Source organism: Dendropsophus ebraccatus, chromosome 8, assembly GCF_027789765.1.
Source record: "Dendropsophus ebraccatus isolate aDenEbr1 chromosome 8, aDenEbr1.pat, whole genome shotgun sequence".
In the NCBI taxonomy this organism is placed as follows: Eukaryota; Metazoa; Chordata; class Amphibia; order Anura; family Hylidae; genus Dendropsophus; species Dendropsophus ebraccatus.
The window spans coordinates 48,573,192-48,598,328 of NC_091461.1; the positions used below are offsets into that span (position 1 = coordinate 48,573,192).

Here is a 25,137-nt window from a genome sequence, read left to right on the forward strand (position 1 = left end):
CAGCTGTAACCCCTCTGAACCCGGACAGAGAGTGCTGCTATAGTTTGCTCATCCTATAACCTGCTCATTCATTTTTTGCAGTCTCTGTCAGCCCTTGTGTTTCCCATCCTCTTCATTCCTGCTATAATGTGCCTGCACTTACACTCATCTATACACACTGCTGCTATAATGTGCCTGCACGTACACCCAGCCATTCACACTGCTGTATAGAAAAGTTTCTGCCACTGTCCTCCTGAACAGCTCTATGATTCTCACTTCCTGGTATCTACGCACTGCTGCTGTTTTTCAGGTTTATGCACTGACTATACATTGTACTCCACATCCTGATTGCTATACTGTACAGTAACTTATAATATGACATATTCAGCTCTTTCTAAATGTTTGTTTCATTTGTTTTATGTGTTATTCAGAAAAAAAATGATTATTTTTGGGGTGGAACTGTGGAACCAATTGTCTGCATTTCAATGATTTCTTATGGGAAATTTTGCTTTGGTTTAAGAGTGGATTTGGATTACAAGCATGGTCCCGGGACGAATTATGCTTGTAATCTAAAGCACCACTGTATAATGATACATCAACAGGAATTACAAGGGAAATGGTACAGTACTTAGAAATAAAAAAAAACCATCAACATAAAAAGCATGTAGAATAAAAGAAATTGTAAAATCCTCCTATGTTGGTGAGATCAATACATTTCTTCTCATATATTAACAAATCAGTTATGTATCCTATATCAGGGGCATGGGTAGCAAAAGCTTAAATTTGTGTCACACACATTAAATGACAGTCACTAGGAAACCCAAGTACTGTAGATGGCACTGAAGTAATTTTAGAAACATTTTTCTGGTAAGAGCCTGAGACATTTGTTTCTTTTTACCGGGTGTTAGTATTTTTTTCATGACTAGGCAATGGAACTTTTCAACCATGATTACAATACCATAGATGTTCATATTAGTCTGAATGAAGCTTTACATTGAATGCTTATGAAATGTGGGGAGGATAACAGTTGAATAAAATGAATAAAAATTGTAGAAGTGGCCAGTGGGATAATGTGTTTGAAAGATCCTTAAAAGTATCTTTGCACACACCAAAACATGCAAATGACCAAACCTCATATTTATACTAACAGAATAGTACCAAAACTGAACAGGGCAGGCTTTGATATCAATAGCACAATAGCCCCCTCTTCTCCCTGCTTCCAGCCACATACATCTTTGCATTTGGAGGGAGCCTCCCACTCCATCTCCATAGCTTCTGTCTCCAGTGTGAGACCCAGCACTTTCAAATTATGTATATATTTTGTGATTAACCATATCTTATCCATTTTTATTCCGTGTGCTAATATTTTAATTTAATTTTCTTTTTTTGTTAACAGATAGTTGCTTCAGACGGTACCCAAGAAAGTTATCCAGTGAATGTGGATATCATAGTTATTGACGCTAATGACAACACCCCAACATTTTCCAACATTTCCTATAGCATCAAGATCTATACAGACATGACTCCTAGTGACAGCATAATAAAAGTAAGTTTACCAAGAACATTCAAATATGTATTTGTATATAATTATTATTATTATTATTTATTTTAAGTTTTCTTATCAATATTGTAACTTCCATGTTTAGACATTTGTGCAAAATATTTAAGAACAGACCAAACCTTGTATCTTCTAAGTGAAGTCATCTAGTCTGTTAATCCACACGTAGTTGGTTTATTAACAGTTATTATTTGCACTATTTGCATATTGTTAGAAATCTGTGCAATTTATAAAGTCTTCCTATGGCACCAAATGTGGATGTCCACAATCTCCACTGATGTTTTAAACTTCACCAAAGCCCACATATTCCGTTATTTTCTCCTTAACTTTGTAGCCAAGATTTAAACTTTAAGTCAGTTCTATTCAGCACACGCAGGCAGATTGCTCAAAATGTCAGTGTTTAATTAATAAGCCCAATGGCATTACATCTTAGTTTAATAAATTTAAGAAAAATATTCACCTCTTTGATTCATCTACCCTCAAGTAACTAACATAATTGTACTATTTGTTTTATTGCAGGTAGCACATTTATTATTGCATCTGCAGGGATTGTTCACTTGAAATAATTTTTAAGGCAAAGAGAGTAATAATATTTAGGAATAATAGAATGTTGTGGAACTTGTGTTAGTTTGTGAAACATCATTGAAGAAAACAATGAAAATGATGATTAAATAGATTGATCATAGAGATAAAATCAGAAATAAAACACTTAGGCCATGTTCACACAACGTAAGTTCTGTACTAATCATGGCCGTTGTTGCAACGGCAGTGATTGGTACAGAACTTAAGTTGTGCTGCAGGCCGATGAAATCCCGGCCGGAGTGTACTGTATACACATGATATACACTCCGGCGGGGGTCCCTAGCGACGCCGTAGAAAACTTTCTACGGCCACTATTCATTGAAAGGCGGCCGCAGAAAACTCTGTCAGTGCGACTCCATAGTGTGCAGTAGGGAGTTCTGATGCAGGCGCAAACGGATGCACCCGCATCAGAACTCGGCAACGCTAAAGATCATCTGGCTGGAATGATCTTTTCTGAGACTGTCCGTTCTGTGACCCGGCCGGTCTCATACCATGTCTGAACATATCCTTAGACTGTGTTCACACATTACACATTGTGTTTTAGCTGTAATTTTGTTAAAAGTGCAACAAAATTAGCAATATTTTACAATGATTTGCATTATTGTGTTAAAATAGTACAAATCCAACATGATTTTTACTATATAGCCACAAAATCACAGGGAATAATCATTAAAGATGCTTGTGTGGTAAGACAGGTTAGCAAAACATTCAGTTAGATATTATGAAGAACAGGGGCTATTTTTATTTTCTTGAACCTATTCCATACTAGAAGTTAAAAAAAAGTTAAATGATCTGTTCATCTTTATATTATCTTTATCATTATGATTCACAGCTGGTAATAGCTTTAAAGCTGCAGCAAAAACTGCACAATACAGTAGTACATTCACACACATAACCCGCTGAGCGTCCGAGTTGCGGAAAATCTGCTGTGGACTTTCCAATTTACTTCAATGGGTTTGCAGCAAATCTGTAAATCCTTTACTATTGCACATTTGCTGCAGACTAGGGATGGTCCGAAACTGCAGAGGTTCGGGTTCGTATCAACCCGAACGCTCGGCATCAGATTCCTGCTGTCTGCCCGCTCCGTGGAGCGGGTGGATACAGCGGGAGGACTGCCTGGAAAACTGGGATACAGCCTATGGCTATGGCCGTATCCCAGTTTTCCAGGCGGTCCTTCCGCTGTATCCTCCCTCTCCACGGAGCGGGCAGACAGTGGGAATCATTACAGAGAGTTCGGGTTCCTAAGAACCCGAACCGAACTCGGTTCAGACCATCCCTACTGCAGACCCATCAAAGCAAATAGGTATAAAAATCAGCTACAAATTTTCTACTCAGTGTAATTCAGAGGACACACGAGCACCCTTAGGGTCCCTTTACACACACAGATATCTGGCAGATTTTTGAAGCCAAAGTCAGGAACAGACTATAAACAGAGGACAGGTCATAAAGGAAAGATTGAGCTTTCTCCTCCCTTCAAATACATTCTTGGCCTTGGCTTCAAAAATCTATCTGATAATCTGTCAGATATCTGTGTATGTACTGGGACCATAAAGTAAAACACTATATCCCATGTTAACCTCCTCCCACCGCCTGATGCTGCAGCAACATTAATTAATGATCCTGGATGACACAAGTACAGGAGCTGGGCCTGTGTCATCCGCACGACTGCAGCATCTTTAGGGCTCCTGACAAATAATTCTCCCTCAACAGATATACTCGATAATGAGAAGAAAGAAAGAGGGGGATTTTTAACCTGTAAAGTAAAAACATAACAAAGCCAATCCTCTGGTCTATAACATTTTTCCTTTCTTTTGTCATAAACATTCATTATTTATAATATGGCTTCATCTGAAATTTGAGTCTAAAAGAAAAAAAATCTAAATATGTTTCATAAAGAAGAGATTGGGAATTGGTAAGACATAGGTCAAGATCCTGTATTGTTGTAATGTTCAGCATGAATTATTGTTTTTAGCAAGATATGTTATTATTCTGCACAAGATACCCTTTTGACAGGGAACTTTAAAAAAAAATAGGTACTATTATAATATTTCTCTCTTTGACATATTGTGTAGAATAAATGGATATGGAGTCTTATGTATAATTTCCTCCAGAAAAATGCTATTTTAACTTTGTGATAGAATCTCTAAGTGTATTTGCCATGTTCATCATGAAGGAGAGATCTGCACCGAAAGGAAATCTGTCAGCTGCAATTCACATTCCAATCTGCTAACACTGTTAAATAGCTGCAGAGCAAGAAAACTCATAGCTGACAGGTTCCCTTTAAAGTGCAAGGACACCTTTGAAGAAAAAAAAACAAAAAAAACTTGGATTTTATTCATTATATTGCAAACACACTTTCTCTATAGGTTGAAAATAAAATCAAGTTTACTTAGTTTCTCTTTTACAGCCTTGTACAGTTATCTGTTTGAGCTTTGCTTTCTCTCTACACTAGAACACTTCCTATATGATTATACCCTGTGAATTGCCTCTTGTTTGCTTTCCTCTCTATCTACAGCATGTGTGAGTTGCCCGTCAAGGATTATGTCCACAATCTGAGCTGGTGTATACTACACTAAGAAGGCAGCCTCCTTTTCAAATTTAATCTTTCACTGAACACCAGCTAAATTGTAGGAAATCTTTAACAAAGACTATTTTCAAAAGTTTTGTAATTTCTATTCAGGAAACAAACTATAAAAGTGAATTCAGTAAAAAAAAAAAAAAAATCATCCATAACCTTTGAAGGGAAAAGGTCATACCTGTTCTGCTCCTCAGTGCTCATATACAGGCAAAACCACACCTGCACACATTTTCCAATATCTGCATAATGTTGTGCTCTTCAGACAAGCCTTTTAAAAGAAGGAAAAAAGAGATTATGCTTGTCATCTATTTTATTTTTTTTTTTTACTTAGTTGGATGTGTTCCAATATACTGTAAATAAATCAATACTGCCAGTGTCTGACTTGTGCAGGTGGTGGCAGCACAACTTATAGACCCAGGGAATGGTGATGCCCAGTTGTAAATTTATTTATATTTCTGGAGGAAAAAAATCCCTATTATCTTATTTTTTTATGGAAGTAATATTAAAGTGTTAAGTGATGGAGAGCTTGAATTCAGGATCTCTGCGCATCCTTTTATGTAGACATTTCAGGGGCGACAAGTCATAGAGTTAGATTTTCGTTCAGCACATTTTGTTCCACATAGTGAAATTCCTTTTGATGACTTCTTATAAAATGGAAGTAAAATGAATGAATAACGAGTTTAGTCTCTTTACACAGCTCCTTTTTTGTTCTCTATTCTTTGTGTAACAGCACATATTTAAGTAATTTGTGTTGTTACAGTACAAAGCATAAATTAGAGCACACATCCCCATAGTGTAAAACTTTAAAACAAAATAATAGGATAATCACAATTCACTTACATTTGAATACGTTTGTAGACGTTTACTTATTTGTTAATTAATTTATTTAAATTGGGGCCCTCATATTCTTATTATTTTGGCATAAACCTTTGTCTTTTGAAAAATTAATTCTTATAATATACTTTTGGGATGGCATGGATAACATCATGTTGAGCACTCTGTGCTAACATAAATCTATTTTCTGTTGATTCTAACAGTTCTATTACTCCAAAGCTTGGCCCCATGCACCATTTGTATTGCAGAAAATGTACATTTTGATCATAAAACATTAACATCTAATAAAAAAAAGTGCAATATGTTGTACATATTTGGGACTTTATGGGTCAATAGTAGAGATGAGCGTCTTGTTGAGTTCACCAGGTACTTCAAACTGTGGTGTAAAGTTCAGGTTTGTCCAAACCCAACTTTAAACAAACCGAACTAAGGGCCAGTTCACACTGAGTAAAACTGGCGGAACTCTCCGCCATGGAATTGACATGTTAATTATTTGAGCTAAAAGGCACGCAGAGAGGAGGGGGTGGACTCAGTGTTTTGCATCGATAATGCCTTGCATCCGGGTTTTTAAGGAAATGTACAATGTGTGGCCACCATTTTGTACTGGGTTCATAGAAGCTTTTAAAAAAAAAATTTTGTTTACGAACCGAACTTTTTCAAGGTTCATAACGATTCTTAGTTCGGAGAGTTTGCTTTGCTCATCTCTAGTTGTTAGTCATCTTAGTGTATTATTAGATCTTGTTTATTAGTCATTTGTTTACATAATGTAGATTTTATGTCACTGAATATTAATTGATGATTGAATACAGACGCTAATCTGAAACCTGTTATAGTTTTAATTAAGTGTGCTCTCATTAATTAACTTTTATTATGGAGGTATGTTTGTGTTGTTGAATGTTTATCAAGGCTGTACGCCACTGAAATTAACAACAGATTAGATTTTTGTTTTCTGAAAAAATCATAACCATGAACATGCATTGACAATATTTAAATGTATCAACATTAATGTATATTATATACATTTAGCTTATAATATAAACACAAATCAATGTTAATATGATAAAAACTTGGAGGTATTTTTTGTGTCTATGCACATAAAAATATTGACATTTCAGTTTTCACTCTGGACCCTAAATCCATCACTTTAAGGTGGTATTTCTTGCTTTGTGTAGCACACTTTTCAGCTTTGGTCTATAGACTGGTAGACAATGAGCAGAATTATCTCTTTATCATTAGAGGGTGGGTTAGCATAATAATCTATCATAGGCTCTTTATAAATATCTTATGCTACTTTCTGGTCTTTGAGAAATGGGTTATATGGCGGCCTCACAGAACTGCACAGAACTGTCAGTTCACACAATGGAAAGTGCGGCTCCGACAAATTATGGCCGGCCACAGAATGGCCGGTGTCTTACGATGTGTGAACCCGGCCTTAGGCCAGATTCACATGTACCGCATCCGCAGCAGATTTCACGCTGCAAATTCCAGAAAAATCCAATGCAGATCCCTTGCCTGTTATCCATACTTGCAGTGGGATTGACATCTTGTACATATATTACCTGCTCCAGATTGCTTTGGGGGTTCCTGGCTGGACGTCCTGCTTAGCTAATCAGTACGCTGCCCCACCGCTAAGTGCGATGTCCAGATGTCGGGATCCTTAAAGCAAGCCGGAGCGTGGAGCTCAAGCTTGCTTTAAGCTGGCGGGGGGTTAAGGGGCTGTCACTTACATAATATGTATGGATTCTCTAAGAGACTAACGGGCAAGAGATCCGCAGCGGATTTCTCTGCAAATTCGCATCGTGAAATCCATTTCAGATCCATTATATGTGAATCTGGCCTTAATATGTAGTAAGAAAAATGTACTATACTGTAATATATCGACAGACATTTTATAAAAGCACTCTGTGTTTTGATGACTGTGTACAATACTTCCACAAAGTGATATATGGAGGTGCATATGTAAATATCCGTTACTATATTACAAAATTGTACCACTGTAGTACAAAAATACTACTACCAAAATGTATTATATTTTTTTCATTCACCATCCATCCCCTTTAACTTTGAAGCAAGTTTAAGAAAAGACTAGAAAACAATGCTGTCTGTGCCAATGATGATCATCACTGGCTACTTTTGCTCTTGGCAACATTTTACTGATGACTTCTTAAATTTCCTTTGACAAGATGTAAAACTTGGTGTCTCAAACAAAGCTGCTTGTGATTTCCAATCTTTAATCAAGAAATTGCTGTCACAGTTCTGCACATTTCTTCAGATGTAGAAAATTAACCAACTCAATAATTTTGTAATTACACTAGAAGATTGTGCCAGAAGCTTAATACAGAGCCAACGAAAAGTGTTGAGAAGGTGGTGGGGAATTAAAAACCATGCTTTATCAAGAACCGTGATTTAAAAAAAGATGTGTGCAAAAGAAAACAAATTAATGGCATACCTTGTTAATATCATATTGCTTAAAAATAAGACTGGCAAAATAAGTCAAATTTCAGCTACCTGCACACAATCTTATGAAAAAAATGATAGTACATATAGGAAGGGGAGGTCACTGATCATCACGGACCAGCACCAGTCATGAATCTTTAAGTTACATCAATGGGTACAATGTCAACCATTAGTGATACAGTATGCAAATCTTCATACACCAAATATAAGCAGCGCCAAACCTTTCACATTACTATATCGACTTTGCTCACTGCTAGTAACTTGTCAGTCGCTCAGTGCAAACAGCATTTCGTCACAGTTAGTTTCTTGGGACTTATGTCAAGAAACTTAACTAATCTCTAGCAGGCAGGGGGGTGGGGGGCAGGACATAATAAAGTATACTTACCAATCCATGTCATTTCTTAATGATAGCCGACAGTCGCTGGCATCCTGCAGCTCCTCCAGCTACAATGTCACGTACTCGGCTGATGTACCAATCAGTGACTAGAGAGGGACACTGCAGCAGTCACTGACTGCCTGTTTGAGCAATCAACTGGTTCCTAACAGTGTAGCTAGAGGAGATAGGGCCATGACGTATACAGAACTAGGAGGAAATTAATATCTAGCGACTGTGGGAGAGACCTGAGAGCGACTCTACAGGGGCACATGGACTGGTAAGTATACTTTCTTTATTATCTCACCACACCTTCCTGTCTGCCTGTCATTTGTTTAGTGTCACAAGACCACCTTTGAAGGTAATATGTTAGCTGTAATTCATGTTCCAAACTGCTGTTAGGTCAAGAAGACCCATGGGGGAGATTTATCAAACATGGTGTAAAGTTAACTGGCCCAGTTGCTCCTAGCAACCAATCAGATTCCACCTTTCATTTTCCAAAGAGTCTGTGAGGAATGAAAGGTGGAATCTGATTGGTTGCTAGGGGCAACTGAGCCAGTTTCACTTTACACCATGTTTGATAAATCTCCCCCATAGTGCCTTAAAGTGTCGCGGTCGTTAGAACTTTTAAAATCTAAATCAACAGGAGATATCATATAAAGCATTTTTGCAATTTTCATTACTGGACCTGGATTTCAGATAAATATAGCTTTGTTTTAACCCTTTCATACCCCAGTCCAAAATAATTGTGCCAATTTTCATTTTTGCATTTCTTGTTTTTCCTCCTCGCCTTCGAAGAGCTTATTTTTTTATTTATTATTTTCTAAGAGCAAATGTACCTTGTAAAAAAAAGTTATGGAGCTGTCATCCCCTAGATGAAGCCATGGAAAAACTCAACATGTGTTATCATACAAGTACAATTTTCAATTTCTAAGCAACAGAGACAAAAATGGGAAAAAAAACTGTTTAAAATATGTTTACCATCTGTTTTTACAGACATATACAGTAACACCAGCTGCATAGATAAATTTGGTACAGGGGTAACTGTTAAACCCAGCCGAGATGACTGACAAGTTCCAGGGCCCCCTGCCATATATGATGAAAACAATTCTATAAATAACACACATAAGTCACAGCGTTATCAAACATCAAACACAGAAAAAATAAACACAAGCCTGTCATGTCAGGCAATGTATGTTTTTGTATTGCTTTACTTCACTTCCTGTTGTATATTATAAATGTAAATGATGTTAGATCACCAATAGGGAGGGTGAATTGGAAAGCAGTCAGGTAAAGACCTGAGAACATATTCTTACATGCCATATATAAGCTAACATCTTGGTTTTGGTTATAGCTCTCTATCAGTGAACGCCTTAAAGTAGCTGCTGGAGTCTTATTACCTTTAAATAAACATGTTTATTAATGTACGCTTCGAGTAAAGATTTTTATTACTATGCTGTCATATAGATAAACACTTTCATGTGTATAATTTAATATTTACATGTTATTTATATTTTATGTATAAGAGGTATACAACATCTGTTATACAGTGCTGTTTTTCACCATCTCTATCCACCACAAAAAAAAAAAAAAACTTCCTTGAACTTGAAATCAGGTGTATAGTAAGATGCTTTTGTCTTCATGTTCATGTGCCTCTAACAGCCAGATCCCTCACTGGAAACTCTTCAGCTGTAGAAACAAGGGCTTTAAACCTGAACAGAACACTTATAATGAAGATGGATTTAAACTTAAAGGGGTTATCCACCTAAGCCCCAAAACTATTAAAAGCTAGCTCATCTTACTCACCTAGCATTCTTGAGCATTTTGAGCTATCTCCTGTCTTTCCAGCTGCTTCCCTTACTGAGTTACAAGCTTTTCTTAAAGCCAATCTATATACAAGATAGGAAACTATATTTCCCAATATTTCCCTGCCCACTGCTGTCATTACTATTGTACAGTAAACACAGGACAAGTTTTTTTCACTAATTTTGCATCACATCACCCCAGTATGTATTCCATACTAGCTGATTCAGCAGAGCCGACGTGCACATGGTGTAGCTATGTGCTGCATAATGGGCATCTGTTTACTGGGCGTTGGGAGGGGTGAAGGTTAAGATCTCTGCTTGCTGATTGTGAATGAAAACATTCTAGTTCCATTCAGACTCTAAGAACATCCATAACACTTACAATATGCAGAGCTGTTACACAAAGACAGGTACATACAGTATGCCTGCATTCACTGACAGCAAGCAGAAATAGAACTATAACTTTTCATATTACAGAAACCTAGGCTCAGGGACACATGTAAGTCTATGAAAGCAGCACAGGGGCATGTAGATGATGCAGATAATGTTTCCTGGGGGTTAGGTTACCTAGTCAATAGACAGCTAACCCAGCCCCGATAGAGGAGATCACATGTCCTGTGACTACAAAGGGAGGGGGAAAGAGGGAGCTAAGCGTGGCCAGAGTGGACCCAGAGTAGAGGATTTTACACATTTAAAGCCAATAAGAATGAGAAAAAAAAAGGGAAAGGGTGCAAGATAGGTTATACATGCAAATACATATAGGGTCGTATTGGAAGGGGGATTATTTAGAATATGTTTTTTGTTACCAGGATAATCCCTTTAAATCAAGGTTTTATGCTGGTTAAACATCAGCCTCCAGTAGAGCAACCTATCCACTACTGTGTTTTTTTATTCTTTGTATTTTTTCATCAAAGCAAGCTGCATGCTGGGCTATACAGCTAGAGGTATGACCAGTAGAAAGGAGGGAGATTGTGATTCCATTGTATAGAGCTCTAGTGAGACCACATCTGGAATACTGTGTCCAGTTCTGGAGACCTTTTGTGATTTATGTATCCTTCTTTCATTAACAATTAACCCTTTTTGTGGGTACAATAAATATACCGTATTGTCTGTGTCACTACAGTTACAGTGAAACCAAATTTGTACATATATATATATATATATATATATATATATATATATATATATATATATATTTTGTTATTATTATTATTTTTTTGACGTATTATATATGAAGTACTTTGGGACAATACAAACAACAAAAATGTATTGCCACATTTCAAGCACCATAGCTTTCTTATGTTTTTCTTAATAGATATAAGCAAATTTTTGCTGGGAAATGTATAGTTTTTGTTGACATTATTTTTTAATTATATATGACTTTTTCTCGCTGTTTTTTTGTTTTTGTTCAAGGCAGACTGATAAAATCTGTTGCCGTTTTTTTTTCCCTTTACGACGCTTACCATGCTTTATAAACAATATTAAAGTTTTACAACTTCATTTCATTACCAATTTTGTAATGCCCAACATGTACAGTTTTTTTTATGTTTTATAATACAGTGGTACCTTGGTTCTCAAACTTAATTCCTCCTCATCCCAGCACTGTAAAGTATTGGAGATGGTGGGACTGTACTACTACTGTACTGTATATGCACTTCAACAATCTTATACAGTACTGTGCTGTATGTGAAGCCTCCCCAATGCTTAACTCACCAAGTACAACCCACCATCCACACTCGCAAAAACGTTCCGATACCGAGCAAAGTTTTAATTTTGAACGTTACTTGCAGATAAATTTTCGTTCGAATACCGCGCTATTACTGTATTTCAAGACTGGATGCCTGAAAAGTGTTTGAGAACCGAGCAAGAGTGTGATAAAAGCAAACTTACCTTGAAAATACTGTTTGAATTCCAAGCAGTTTGAGAACAGAGGTACCACTGTAATTATGTTTTATAATAATTTTATATGGGGCATAAATATAATTGTATTTATTCACTTGGAGTGGAGGTTAATTATATTATTTTCTTTTCTTTGCACTAGTACCACTAGTGCACTTTCACCAAACATTGCTGAAATCTATACAGCCATGCCTCCGGCTCGATTAGCATTTTTCATAAAATGGAATTCTCTTCTCTATTCAAATATGCTTCCATATGATTTGGTATGAATCTGACTAAAGAAGATTGCGGCATGCTCTATTGGATATCATATTACAGAAGATGCATTGCATCTAGGAGAAAATACAAATGTGTATGCTTTTTATGGTCTTTTGAACATTTGAGAACAACTAGAGATGATTGAATTTTTGTGATGCAGCGTTGTCCTTTCTCAGTCAGTAATTGGCTGGGTGGGCTGTCACTTTTCGCTGAGCTAATCACTAACAGAAAAGGGACAGCGCCTTGGCCGGTGTTTGAGCTTGTGTGAGAGTTACAGCCTGCTCAGCCAATCACTGGCCTTGGTACTGTTCCTCATTCAGTGATTGCCTGAACGGGCAGGAGGCATAAAAGCAGCCATCTTGTAATATCGTCGGCTGCAAATATTGGTAAATTATCTGGTAAACATACTGCCAGACAACATTTAGCCATAATTTACTTGCTTGTTTCTACATGATAATCGTCCAGAATATCATCACAAAACATTTTCCCTGTCCTCATGACAGAAGACAAAGGCATGATGGAAGATCACTGCCCAACATAATTTTTCTGAGAGAGATAAGTTGCATGACATCCCATCCCATAGAGAACACAGGAGTGCTTGGCTATGCTGAATGTTCCTGTGTATGGGGAGGACAGTCTACGAATGGAACGTCAGTTGTTTTTTTCCCCTCCCTCAAATTACTGGTTTACATTGTGCTACTGTCTTTATATACAAGCTATTCCTACATTTAAATAACATACATGAATGGTTAGACGTATAACTATATTATGCACTATGTATAATTGTTGTCCTTTGTATTTCTTTATTCAGTTACAAGCTACAACCATGACATACCCCAAACAATTCCTACACAACTGAATTAGATCTTCCAAGTTGTCTGTCACATTCACAGATATACCGGACTTATAAACACTTCTGCTTTGTGCAGACTGATGTTGCATATTGTGTCATATATATTCTGTCATAGCTGATTAGCTTCTATGCTTATTTATAGCCTGAAGAAGGGCATGACTGTGCCCAAAACATTGCTTGATATACTTCTCATGTTGGCGGTGTGTAAAGGAATAAACTCACTGAACAGAGAAATCATTTTGAGTGCTGTCTCTAGTTTCCGAACACATTTCTTTTAAGCTTGTCCTTGAGCACAAATCTGTATCCAATATATATTCATGCTTTATGAGGTTCTTTAACCTTGATTCGTTACCTAAATGTATTACTTGAAAAGAGCACATTTTCTATAGTGGATGTCTTTCGATAACTCATATTAAGATTTTATTTTTTTTTTTACTTTTTATAGTCACATTTTTTTATACAGAGAATTCTATTTATTTCTCAATATCCAAGAAACTGTGGAATTAAAAGCATAGGAAAAATAAAAATCAGAGATAAATTTTGATATAACAAAAACATTGAATAGATGATGTATAGCATACTTGCCTGTTATCCTGGATAGTCAGTGTCATGAAATAGAGACAATCATAAAGAGACCATAAGGAGGAGGCAGCTGTATAAAGGAAAGTATGTATCACCAGAGTGAAAATAAAGATCTTCATACAGGTATATTATGAAGTTAAAGGGGATCTATCACTCTATGGCTATGTTCACACAACATAATTTTGCAGTAAAGAACGGACTCTGATTGCAATAGAATCAGCGTGCTTTCTTTACTGCAGGGGAAGAATAGCATTGAAGGCAAGGCAATGCCGCCTGCTGTGTTCAAATATTGTTATGTTAATGCCCGTTCTTTAGAACAGGCATTAAAATAATGTATATACCCATTATTTCTGGACACTGTTGAGTGAACAGAATCTGGAAATAACAACTGTTCACACACAATGTAACGTACGGCGGCAACTGTACTTTACTTTGAAGTGAATGGGTAATTGATTTGCAGGCACACCCGACTGTGCCCACAAGTCAATAGAAAAAAAAGGTACAGGATAATTTGTAATTTATAATTTATTCATGCAAATCTCTACTTATTCTGAGCCAAGTAGTCAAGCTGCAGCTAACTAATTTCTTGCCTACAATGACCAGAGATTTACACTAATAAATGACCATTTATCCTGGAACTTTTCCTATAAAACTATATGTTAGTCGGCTTAGCGAATTCTGCTCTGTAACATGCCGCCTGTAGATTGAACTTTAATGTGCTTGGTTCCCTTTAAACATGACAATATTCCTATCAAAAGGTCATTTGCCTCCATAGTCTGTACTAATCTTTTGAGTTTAAACATGTCAACAAATCATTCTGTACCTTAAAGTGTTACTGTCATTTAAAATACCTTGTCATCAGACGTATCAAAAGGTAAGGGCCCTATTCCACCAGACGATTATCGTTCGCATAATCGTTAACGATTAACGATCTCAAACGACCGCTATTGCGAAAGACCTAAAAACAATCACTTATTTCCATGGAACGATAATCGTTACTTATGATCGTAATTGCGATAGTTTTTTCTTCGCTATTTCTTCGCTATTGCGTTCGTATCTATTGCGAACAACCGAACAATGTCTTATTGCAAACAATGTCTTTTGCGAACGAGCAATGATAAAAATAGGTCCAGGTCTTATAAAGCGATCAACGATTTCTCGTTCGGACGTTAATCGTTAACTGCATTTCAACCGAACGATTATCGTTTAGATTCGAACAATTTAACGATAATCTGAAAGATTATCGTCCAGTGGAATAGGGCCCCTATGAATGCAGCAGGTCTCACCGTCGGGACCACCACAATCCAGAGATACAGTGCTATAGGTTATTTCAAATGCTGTAAAGATTCATCACTGGCATTGTACATGCATTACAGCCTGCATTATAGAAACAAATTGAGAATTACTTCTTTATTGTCGTGGAGAACCATATTAACAGTTCCTCTTCATATAACATTCCTCTTTTTACCTCTGTTATATTTTTAACTCTATCAACCAAGGGGAAGATAAAATAAAAAACAACAGGATATTGAATAATACCACAATAACAACATTGCTTAAAGTGTCACTGTCGTTATAACTTTAGAAATTTAAATGAGATAGATGTAGATGTGATATACAGCAAGTTTGCAATTTACATTAATTAATTATTTTTTTTTTTCATGGAAAACATGGCACTTCCTGTTTTCTGACAGTTTTTTTCTCAAAATGTCAGAAAACAGGAAGTCCAGTGTATCCCAGGCCATCTGAGTGCTCACAGAGAAAAGGCAGTCACGTGATTAATGGACACATTGAGCCATGACTCTCTGTACTGGCTGGAATTTCTGTGTTTAGTCTCGTTTTTCAGCCAGCACAAGTCAGAAAATCTGCCTGGATTTCTGGTAAGTTCAGCTTTGTTTTACAGCATCATAACAACATGAAAAATAATGAATGTATATTGCAAACTTGCTTAATTTCACATCTACTGTTGATTTAGATTTTGAAAGTTATAACAACAGTGACACCTTAAATTTTATTGCATTCTAGACTACATGTGTCATATGCAGAAAACATTGCTACTAGAAAAACACAACATTCCCAAATTACTATATGGTGTTATTGTTATTATAATGTATACACCTGTGTTTAAATGGTTATATGACAAATCTATTGTAATAAAGAGAAACTGAATGTAATGTGCTAATTTACTATCTATCAAGTACATAAAATGTATTATTAGCTCCTGCAAGTAGGACAGATGTCTCACTTACTTTAATAATTAGCATTATGTCTGCCAAAGAACCAGCATGGGACCTTAAAATAAAGCACAACTGCATATGGCTGTAACATATCCTAAATTATACTGCAATAATTTGTTCAGCGATTAAGCATATATTTATTTTGCCAAGAGTTTGTACAGATGATCAGATCCAGGATTAGTTCAATATACTGCATATCTATGAAAGGAAACTTGAGAGATCTGGACAAGATCTGTATAGAGGAGTGGAACAAAATACCTGTTGCAATGTATGCAAATTTGATAAAAAAAATAATACAGGAAACATCTGACCTCTTAAATTGCAAACAAAGGTTTCTGTAGCAAATATTAATTTCTGTTTTTCAATGTTATCAAATACTTACTCCATGTGTAGTGTCCCACTACGGTTGTTTCTCCTTGTCTTACACACACCCAGGTAAAATTAGTTCACTCAGGTGCCATACCTAGCACTGTTAGTTGCCGTGCCCTGCTCCAGTCACTAGGTGTCTCACTCTCCCTCTGCACAGCTGCAGTACAGGTAGAAAGGTTAGCCTTTTTCACTCTTTATTACACACAGTTCCTGTCACACTGCCCTGTATAAGGTAGGGGTCTTCCTGTTCAGCTCAGTTTAGGTGGAGAGAGGCCACGGCAGTCATGCACTGCTGAACCTAACCTTTGAGTAACCGCGGTTAAAGGAATAGCCTTTGCCTACGCCTTGGATCTTCACTTGAGGACAGTCACTCCCGAGAGAGAAAAGGCAGTGGGATTAATCTGCAGTAGAGCACAGATGCAAGTAAGCCGCCCTCTGCTGACTATGTTTGACTACATAGGAAAACTTCTACTAGTTAGCTTCACCCAGAGACAGATGCCTGGGATTCATACTACCTCGCAGGGCACTCACTGATATTGTGTAGGTAGAAGGCGGTCAGATAATGCAGACTTATCTAATTGTAAGTACACAAAGTTTCTTCAAGACACACACTTCACACACATCCCGGCAGAGCATAGTAGTATTTAGGCAAGGGCTCCTATCCAGCCCCTATGTATTGCTACAATTTATTCATACTTTATCTTTACCTTAAGCCACTGTTGAGATATTTACTGTTTATTGTACTAAATCACTGTTACACTGTTACATTATTGTAGTGCACTGAAGACATTTTTTCCAGTAAAGTTTAAGCATTGTTTAGGTGGGACTCTGTCATCTATGTTGCCACACCCTTCACCTCACACTAGTTTTACCAAAGGTCCGGTGATGTGGTTGTCCAGGGGTGGGTATTACCATTCCTGACCATTGTGACCAAGTCACCCCAAAACACCAGTGCCCACCGCCTGGTTCAACACTGCGTCCCAGGCCACGGCACATGCAATAAAATGCTAATTAATTATTTAATATCAAATAATTATTTAATATCTTTTTTTTTTTATATAGATTCTATCTTTCACAGTTGAAGTGTACCAAAGATAAAAATTACACACCTCTCGATATTTTATACTGTACTTCATACATTTTTAATAGTTTGCTGTGAAAAATGATAAAAATTAAAAAAAAAAAAGGGTCATATCCACCTACCCTGATCCTCTGCAGCTCCAAGTATGATGTCATGTGATCGCCTCCTCTCCACTACTTCTGAAACCAAGTAATTTCTGCAGGAGCTGCCCTCTCAGCTAATTACTGACCACAGTAGTTTTAGTGATTGGTTAAGCAAGGAGTTTCTACTGAAATGACTGTTGTCTGTTTTAGAAGCAAGAAGAAGTAGTGATTACACTAAAATTTAAAATGGAATTTGAACGATTTTTTAATTTTTATGGTGCCCACAGCACATGAAAAACCTTGTTGGATAAAAACAGCTACTAACTTGTAAAAATAGCAGTTCACTATTCCACAGGAAGTGTGTGGTATTGAAATTTAGCCCTATTCACTTCAATGGAACTAAGCTGAAAAACCACAACCAAACTGAGGACAGGAGAAGTGCTGTTTCTGGAAAAGAGCAGCAATGTTTGGATGGTTCCTTCAACCATTAGTGACTGGCCTATTTTGGGCCGTAATGACCAAGCTATTTTACTGTTGTTTGATTTTGCCCAAGTTTTTTAAGGGCCAATTTTTACTTTGTAATGTTTTTATATTTTATGTATTTATTTTGTATGGGTGATAAATTTCATTTTATTATTGGGGGTAGAATGGGGGGATTTTCTTTTTGTTTTAGTGCACTTTTTTTAAAAAATTTACACTGGTGTACATTAGTTGCAAAAGTGCACATTTACTAGTGATCTGATCACTGATACAATACACTGCACTACTACTGTAGTACAGTGTATTGTGTATGTCAGCATTATGCCAACAGGCAATCTATACAGCTATGACTTTGGAATGGCTGTGTAAAGACATATTCATGACAGACCATTGGGACTGCTATGGAAATGGATCGGGAGCAGGACCAGGCCCCTGGACTTCTCATTGGTAAGTATAACACCATCAGAACCCATTATATGCTGCATTTATGCTGCATTTAATGGGTGAACTACCCGGAGCTGAGGATTCTTTACTCCAGGTAGTCACAGCGGGATATCAGCTATAATATTGACAGCTGATCTCCAACAATGCCGGCACAGAAGCATGGCAGATCCTTTTCCAATCCAACAATATAAAGCCGTATGAATCCGAATAAGGCCCTTTAGTGACCGCCGTGAAAAGGCATATTAGTGGTCACTAATGGGTTAGGGCTAGTGGATTGGGGGTTTGGGGGATTTTGATCATGTGACATATGTTGTGTGTGGCACACTTCTACATCATGCTGAATCACGTTTCACCTGTTGTCACCTCTGTACAAAATCTTTATATGGTATTGCACTTTTCACTAAATCAAATGAGTTTGACTGCCATACTATACCCAACCCAGGGATACGAGTGGTGCTGCATTTTCTATTTTTATCCTGGAAAACCATTTTAATTTATAAACATACAGATATTGTCTTACTTGAATCTGTGATTTTTTTTTTGTCTATACCTTATAAATAAAGGATTAGGACTACTGTATAAAAAATCTTATTATATCTACACTTTGCTTTTGTCTTTCATGGCAGAGTATTTCCAGAAAGCTTACCATCAGAGTATATTCTACAGTTAAATTTTATGTTGTCTCTATGTAGTGCAAAATGCGCTGGACGTCTAATCCCTCTGATCCGCTTCAATTATTAATGCAGCATTATATTCAATAACATTCCTTTAGTCTAAATATATATTGTGTTTTTTTTTTATAAAACACATTGAAATATATTTTGTATCTGGTGCACATATATTTTAGCAAAGCAATACACATTTTCTATAGTACTATTGCAGTGAAAAAAATATGCAATTCAACATGTCTGTAATCTATGTTAACACAGTATGTACAGTACAATGTAAAAGAATAACTAAGAAGTCATATACATTTAGATTTTACTATTTAAAGGGAATGTCCCATTATCAGAAAACCCATTTAAAGAAATATCGGAATATATGCAATATATGTAGCAACATTGTATGACCCCAGATAACTCTACAGTGATTACATTGTAGCTTTTACATTTGCTAAAAATTAAAATCAATGTTCCATCTATTTTATTGTTGATCCTACAATACAACATAATAGGTTAGATGTATTGTTAGTTACCATTTGTATAATTAGTTGTTTCTTAGTTACATGTATAAAAGAGACAATCAATATAGCTGCTATGTCTGATTATAAAATCTAATAAATGAACATATATTGGTAAATGTTACTACCTTTCTGTAGTAATTCATGCTTTCCTTCCACTTTTAGGCTATGTTCACACTATATAAAAGTACTACAGTGTACACAAAAACAGGAAGTTCATTACAGGATATACATAGGACAGGAAGTTGGGTTAATAAAGACAACTGAGCAGACAGCTTGCATTGAAAGCATAAGAAAAGCATAAAATCTAGCAATATGTGTTGTAAAAGAGAAAGTTGAGGCCACTCACGGTTTACATGAAACTTCTTTATTCCTGTTGATACATCATCTCAGAGCAGGCAGAGACGCCATACACTTTAGCTAAACAAAATGTTTTACACTGCTGTATAGTCTATTCTGTGTAGTCTATTCTGCCTTTCAGGACTCTAAAAGAGCTTAGTGACAACCAACATGGGTCTATCCATGGCAGTCATATTGGTTGCCACTATCTGCTTTCTCCCATTTGAACTTGACTAAGACGCAACTGAATACATTTTTAGCAAATTAATAGAAGAGAATAGCTCAAGGACTTACATTTACTGGGGATTTATTTGGTTTTAACAGAAAATACCGTTACCATTCAGCTAAACTGTTCCAAAGGTTGAAGTTCCACATAGAAGTATTTTAGAAACTTGCAATTACCATTTATTATTTACTGTTATTTTTTTACAATCCCATCTAATGAGTTCTTTCAATGGGATTTTGTATACTTTTTTTTTCTTACCTAAAAGAAACAGTTTCTTCTAATCTTAACATCATACAGTTTCACTTGAAGTAAAGTCAAGGAGAAACAGAATTATGGAAATTAAATGTTTTCTTTGTGTTGTTGTTTTATCTCCAGCTTACAGCTGTCGATGCAGATGAAGGAGCTAATGGTCAAATTACATATGAAATCCTAGCTGGAGCCCAGGGGCAGTTTGTCATTAACAGCAAGACGGGGGTCATCACTATTACTCCTGGAGTCACTCTGGCAGTGGGGGACTCATTTGCCCTTACTGTAAAGGCCTCTGACAATGCTCCCATAGCACAGAGAAGGTATGTATTAGTACAATAAATATCTATTATAGACATTTTGATAGAGGGGTTGAGATGTGCATTCATAAATAAATTAGTACACTATGTTTTATTATTTTTATGGGTTTATTTTTTATTTTTTTTTGTTTGATAATTTTATCTATAATATAGTAGATGGCTGTTTTATCTATAACCATAATTTCTGGTTGTGGTAAAACTAGTAGATATTTCTTTGTGTATTGCCACTGGTCAGTCTCTCAGTGTACTATTCTTTTGGCTAATTATAAATGCTAGGCTGTCTGGCCCCATTCCTTGCCCCAACTATGTCTCTCCTGCTAAAGCTTGGATCTCTGCTCTCCATTATGCTCCTGCTCATATAATTACTGAACTGGCCCATAGTAAGCATACATATGCCTTCCCTGCTAGTAAAAGGGGTTGTCTGGGCAGGACACTTTAAATATATGCTTGGCTCCCACATCACCATCAGTATTACGTCTCTCTAGGTCCCTTTGTGCTGTTGCTTCTGTGTTTGGGGTCATTGTGTCACAGGACCATCTAGCTTACTGGAGTAATATAATACCGACAATGGCCTAAGAACCATGTTGTTTTCTATTTTCTGAACATATATCTAAAAGGTAACTATGTCATAGAGAAAGAACTATGCCAGAAAATACCATAGCACACCAAATAAATAAAGTATAATAAAAGTACTTTATTAGAACAGGTACAATGTTAAGGATAAATGATCCCACAAGCTTAAAAACATTTAAAAATAATAGACACACATGGAGGTACCCGGTATGGTACCATCCACAACAACACCCCAATAAAGGGTATCACACACACCCTGTACAAGTTAAGTGCAGATGCAAGGTATAAACCACCAAAAAAACAATATATAAATATAAGTCCCAAATTATACACGTGACCAACAATACCAAAGAACGCACTGTGACCAATAATATAAACAGGTATTAAGAAAATGTCAAAAGAATTTTTGAAATTAAATCACAAAGTGTCACCATGAATATGGGGTAACAGGGTGGTGATGGGGTGTTAAGGGAGAGATACCCACGTGTTCCGTCCGCCTAACCGGACTTCCTCAGGGGTACTGTACATAAGTTAGGGATTGGTATTTATACACAAATGTAATAAATAATTAGATACAATCTATGGATAATTGATAATACCTGTATAGCAATTTTCTCAATACCTGTTTATATTATTGGTCACAGTGCGCACTCTTTGGTATTGTTGGTCACGTGTATAATTTGGGTCTTATATTTATATATTGTTTTTTTTGGTGGTTTATACCTTGTATCTGCACTTTACTTGTACAGGGTGTGTGTGATACCCTTTATTGGGGTGTTATTGTGGATGGTACCATACCGGGTACCTCCATGTGTGTCTATTATTTTTAAATGTTTTTAAGCTTGTGGGATCATTTATCCTTAACATTGTACCTGTTCTAATAAAGTACTTTTATTATACTTTATTTGGTGTGCTATGGTATTTTCTGGCATAGTTCTTTCTCTATGACATGGTTATATTTGTTTGTATGCTTACCATTTAGCACCCATTACCATTATCTAGCTGTGCATGTCCTATATTTCTTGTTTTTCACATATATCTAAAAGGTGTCCTGCTTAACAACCGCCAGCATATGCTTTCCTGAACTATATACATATCCCTGCCAAGCACTATTTACTGTATTTTAGGCTGATACACCAATTACCCTGTTTATCCCAGTAAGAGTATCTCTGAGAAGCTTTTCCAATGTGTCTGGCCCTTGCCTGACTCCTCAACACCACTTCTGCCTAACCTTTCTGTATCATATGGTTCTACTGTGTATGACCTTGTTGTCTCTAAACATAAGCTGTCTGACACAACCTTCTTCCCTGTGCCTGACTTTGTACATGCTGTCAGCCCATGGCTCATGAGTGGGATAAGACCCATCTCTGCCTAATCCCTAAGGAGCCATGATGCTATCCACACAGAACCATTCTTGGGGTAGCAACCTGGTGTCCTCTAGCAGAATAGAAGCAAATATAGAGTGGGATAAAGGGTGAAAACTTACAGATACTTAAACTCTGTTTAGTCAAATTAGTTTAATAGCACAGTGGGTCCTTACTCGTTACACTTGGCCTGTTACACTTTGGTTGATCATTATGCTTTACTCTTTCCCTTAAAGAATTTGATGGGCACCTGCATAAATTATTATGAACCCAATATATGGCTATGTTCACTCAATGTAAAAAATAGAGAAAGGGCGGCTGCTTTTGCAATTTAAAATAACATCCGTTATTGCCACGATTTAACCAACGGCAATGGAATGCATTGAAGTCAATTGAAAGACAGAAGTCTAAGGCACACAACGTATTGAATACGCACCGCAGACGTCAAAATAACGATCATGACAATTATTTTCAGACATCTTTTGCAAACAGTTGGCTTTTTTATTAGTTGTTCCGTTATTACTATTAAATTTGGGGGACTTTTCAATTAAGCCACACCCCAAAGGCCAATTAGTAACCCCAAACTAAAATAATGTGGAAACAACAGTCATTGCACTAAGGGGAGGCAGGCTGCTAAATGATGTCCGTTATTTTAGAATAAATTGATAGACATAATTTTAAACTGAGCTAAAAAAAAGTTGTGTGAACATACACTATAGTTTACTAAGTGAGTATGAATGTAATTGTGACAAAAAATAATACATGAGTTATGCATGATAACTTTGAATATTTAGGTCCTGTCCCCCTTTTCCTACTAGAAATCTTCTGTGTCTGTCTATGAGAGAGACAAGGCATTTGAATTCATACCACTTCAATGAAATGAAGTAAGAAGAACACCTTTTTACGGGTTACTTTAGGAGGTTTCTGACATTTGTTTTGTATTGTTTCAAGATATCTCTTTTAAGACAGTAAATCACTAGTTCTTATTCTTAAATAAAGCAGGCAATTATATATTTTTGTATTGTTGATTGCAGGAGCTCCATTACTACCGTTTACATTGAAGTCCTTCCACCAAACAACCAGAGTCCTCCGCGCTTTGCACAATTGATGTACAACCTTGAAGTCAGTGAAGCAATGCGCATAGGAGCTATTCTTCTAAATCTACAGGTATTTTAATTACTGTTATCATTAGCTTTTAAACAACAAAACACTCTGGCATCCTTGATAATACAAAAGTTTTCTCTAGCTGTGCTTAGAACTTGAAAAGGTGTTCTTGTGGTGTGCACTACAAAACAGTTGTTAGAATAGTTGCTTCATTGCGTCATAAAAGATAAAAGAACAAATATATCAGATAAAGAATAGGGTGTAGTGGTAGCAGTAAGACATATGCACTGATTTTTCAGATGAGGAAATCAGTGAAGGTCAATGAGATCCAACCATAGACCCATACCCAAAAGTCAGCTGCTCTTTGCCCATCTCGATAAAAGGAGTGCTGAATTTAAATAGTAGTATTTTTAATATTTTACTACATTGCTGACATAAAGCGAATGTACCAATAGTACATTGCTTTGTATGAATGTACAAATATATTATATGAATAGACCGGCGCCAGCATGGGGATGCTGGTGACGCCGTCCTTTTTTTGAACCGCAGCCCGGTTTCCGAGCACGGCACCAGTTTATTCCCGGGCATAAAGCACTGGAGGCGGGCTGGCAGGCCCCCAGTGTGACAATCTGCCCACTCCTCTGTGATGCAGCTACATTAGAATCAATGGATCCGCATCAAAGAGAGGAGATTGTCACACTAGGGGATGGCCAGCCCGCCTCCAGTGCTGCATGCATGGACAGTGCCTGGGAATAAACTGGCGCTTTGTTCGGGAACTGGTCCGCAGTTTTAAAAATTCCTGTGCCAGCGCCGGTCTATTCATATAAAAAAAAAAACACACACAAAGCACTGTACTACTGGTACATTCGCTTTAAAGCTTATTAACCAATGTGTATATGAGATTTGCTTGGTAACATATTATAAAGAAAAAGCATTTTATTGAATTCTCTCAAATAGGCCATTGTAAACTTTTAAAGGGATAATCCAGCATTAGGAAAACATGGCCCCTTTCTTCTAGAGACAACTCTTGTCTCCAGTTTTGGTGCGGTTTTGCAACTCCATTCAATTGAAGTAAATGGGGCTTAACTGCAAACAACACCTGAACTGGAGACAAGAATGATGCTGTCTCCGGAAGAAAGTGGCCATGTTATTCTAACACTAGAGACCCCCTTTAAGGAGAAACACACAATAAAATAAACTCTATCTGTCAAGATATAGCCATAAAGACAGTTATATGCAATGTTCATAATATATTAATATAAGTTGCATTTGCATTGACTACAATTTTCCTCTACAGGGAAGTCCATATTTATTATAGAATGATGTTTTTGAC

General features: G+C 36.7%; 1 protein-coding gene across 1 annotated transcript in view; it reads left to right on the forward strand.

Annotated features, from left to right (window-relative positions):
* The window catches only part of PCDH15 (protocadherin related 15), a 796,162-nt gene that overhangs the window by 338,585 nt on the left and 432,440 nt on the right, over positions 1–25,137 (forward strand). The window contains exons 12-14 of the mRNA XM_069981835.1: positions 1,380–1,525; positions 20,573–20,766; positions 23,735–23,867. Of these exons, the coding sequence (XP_069837936.1) occupies positions 1,380–1,525; positions 20,573–20,766; positions 23,735–23,867 (473 nt within the window). The remainder of the gene's footprint in view (positions 1–1,379; positions 1,526–20,572; positions 20,767–23,734; positions 23,868–25,137) is intronic.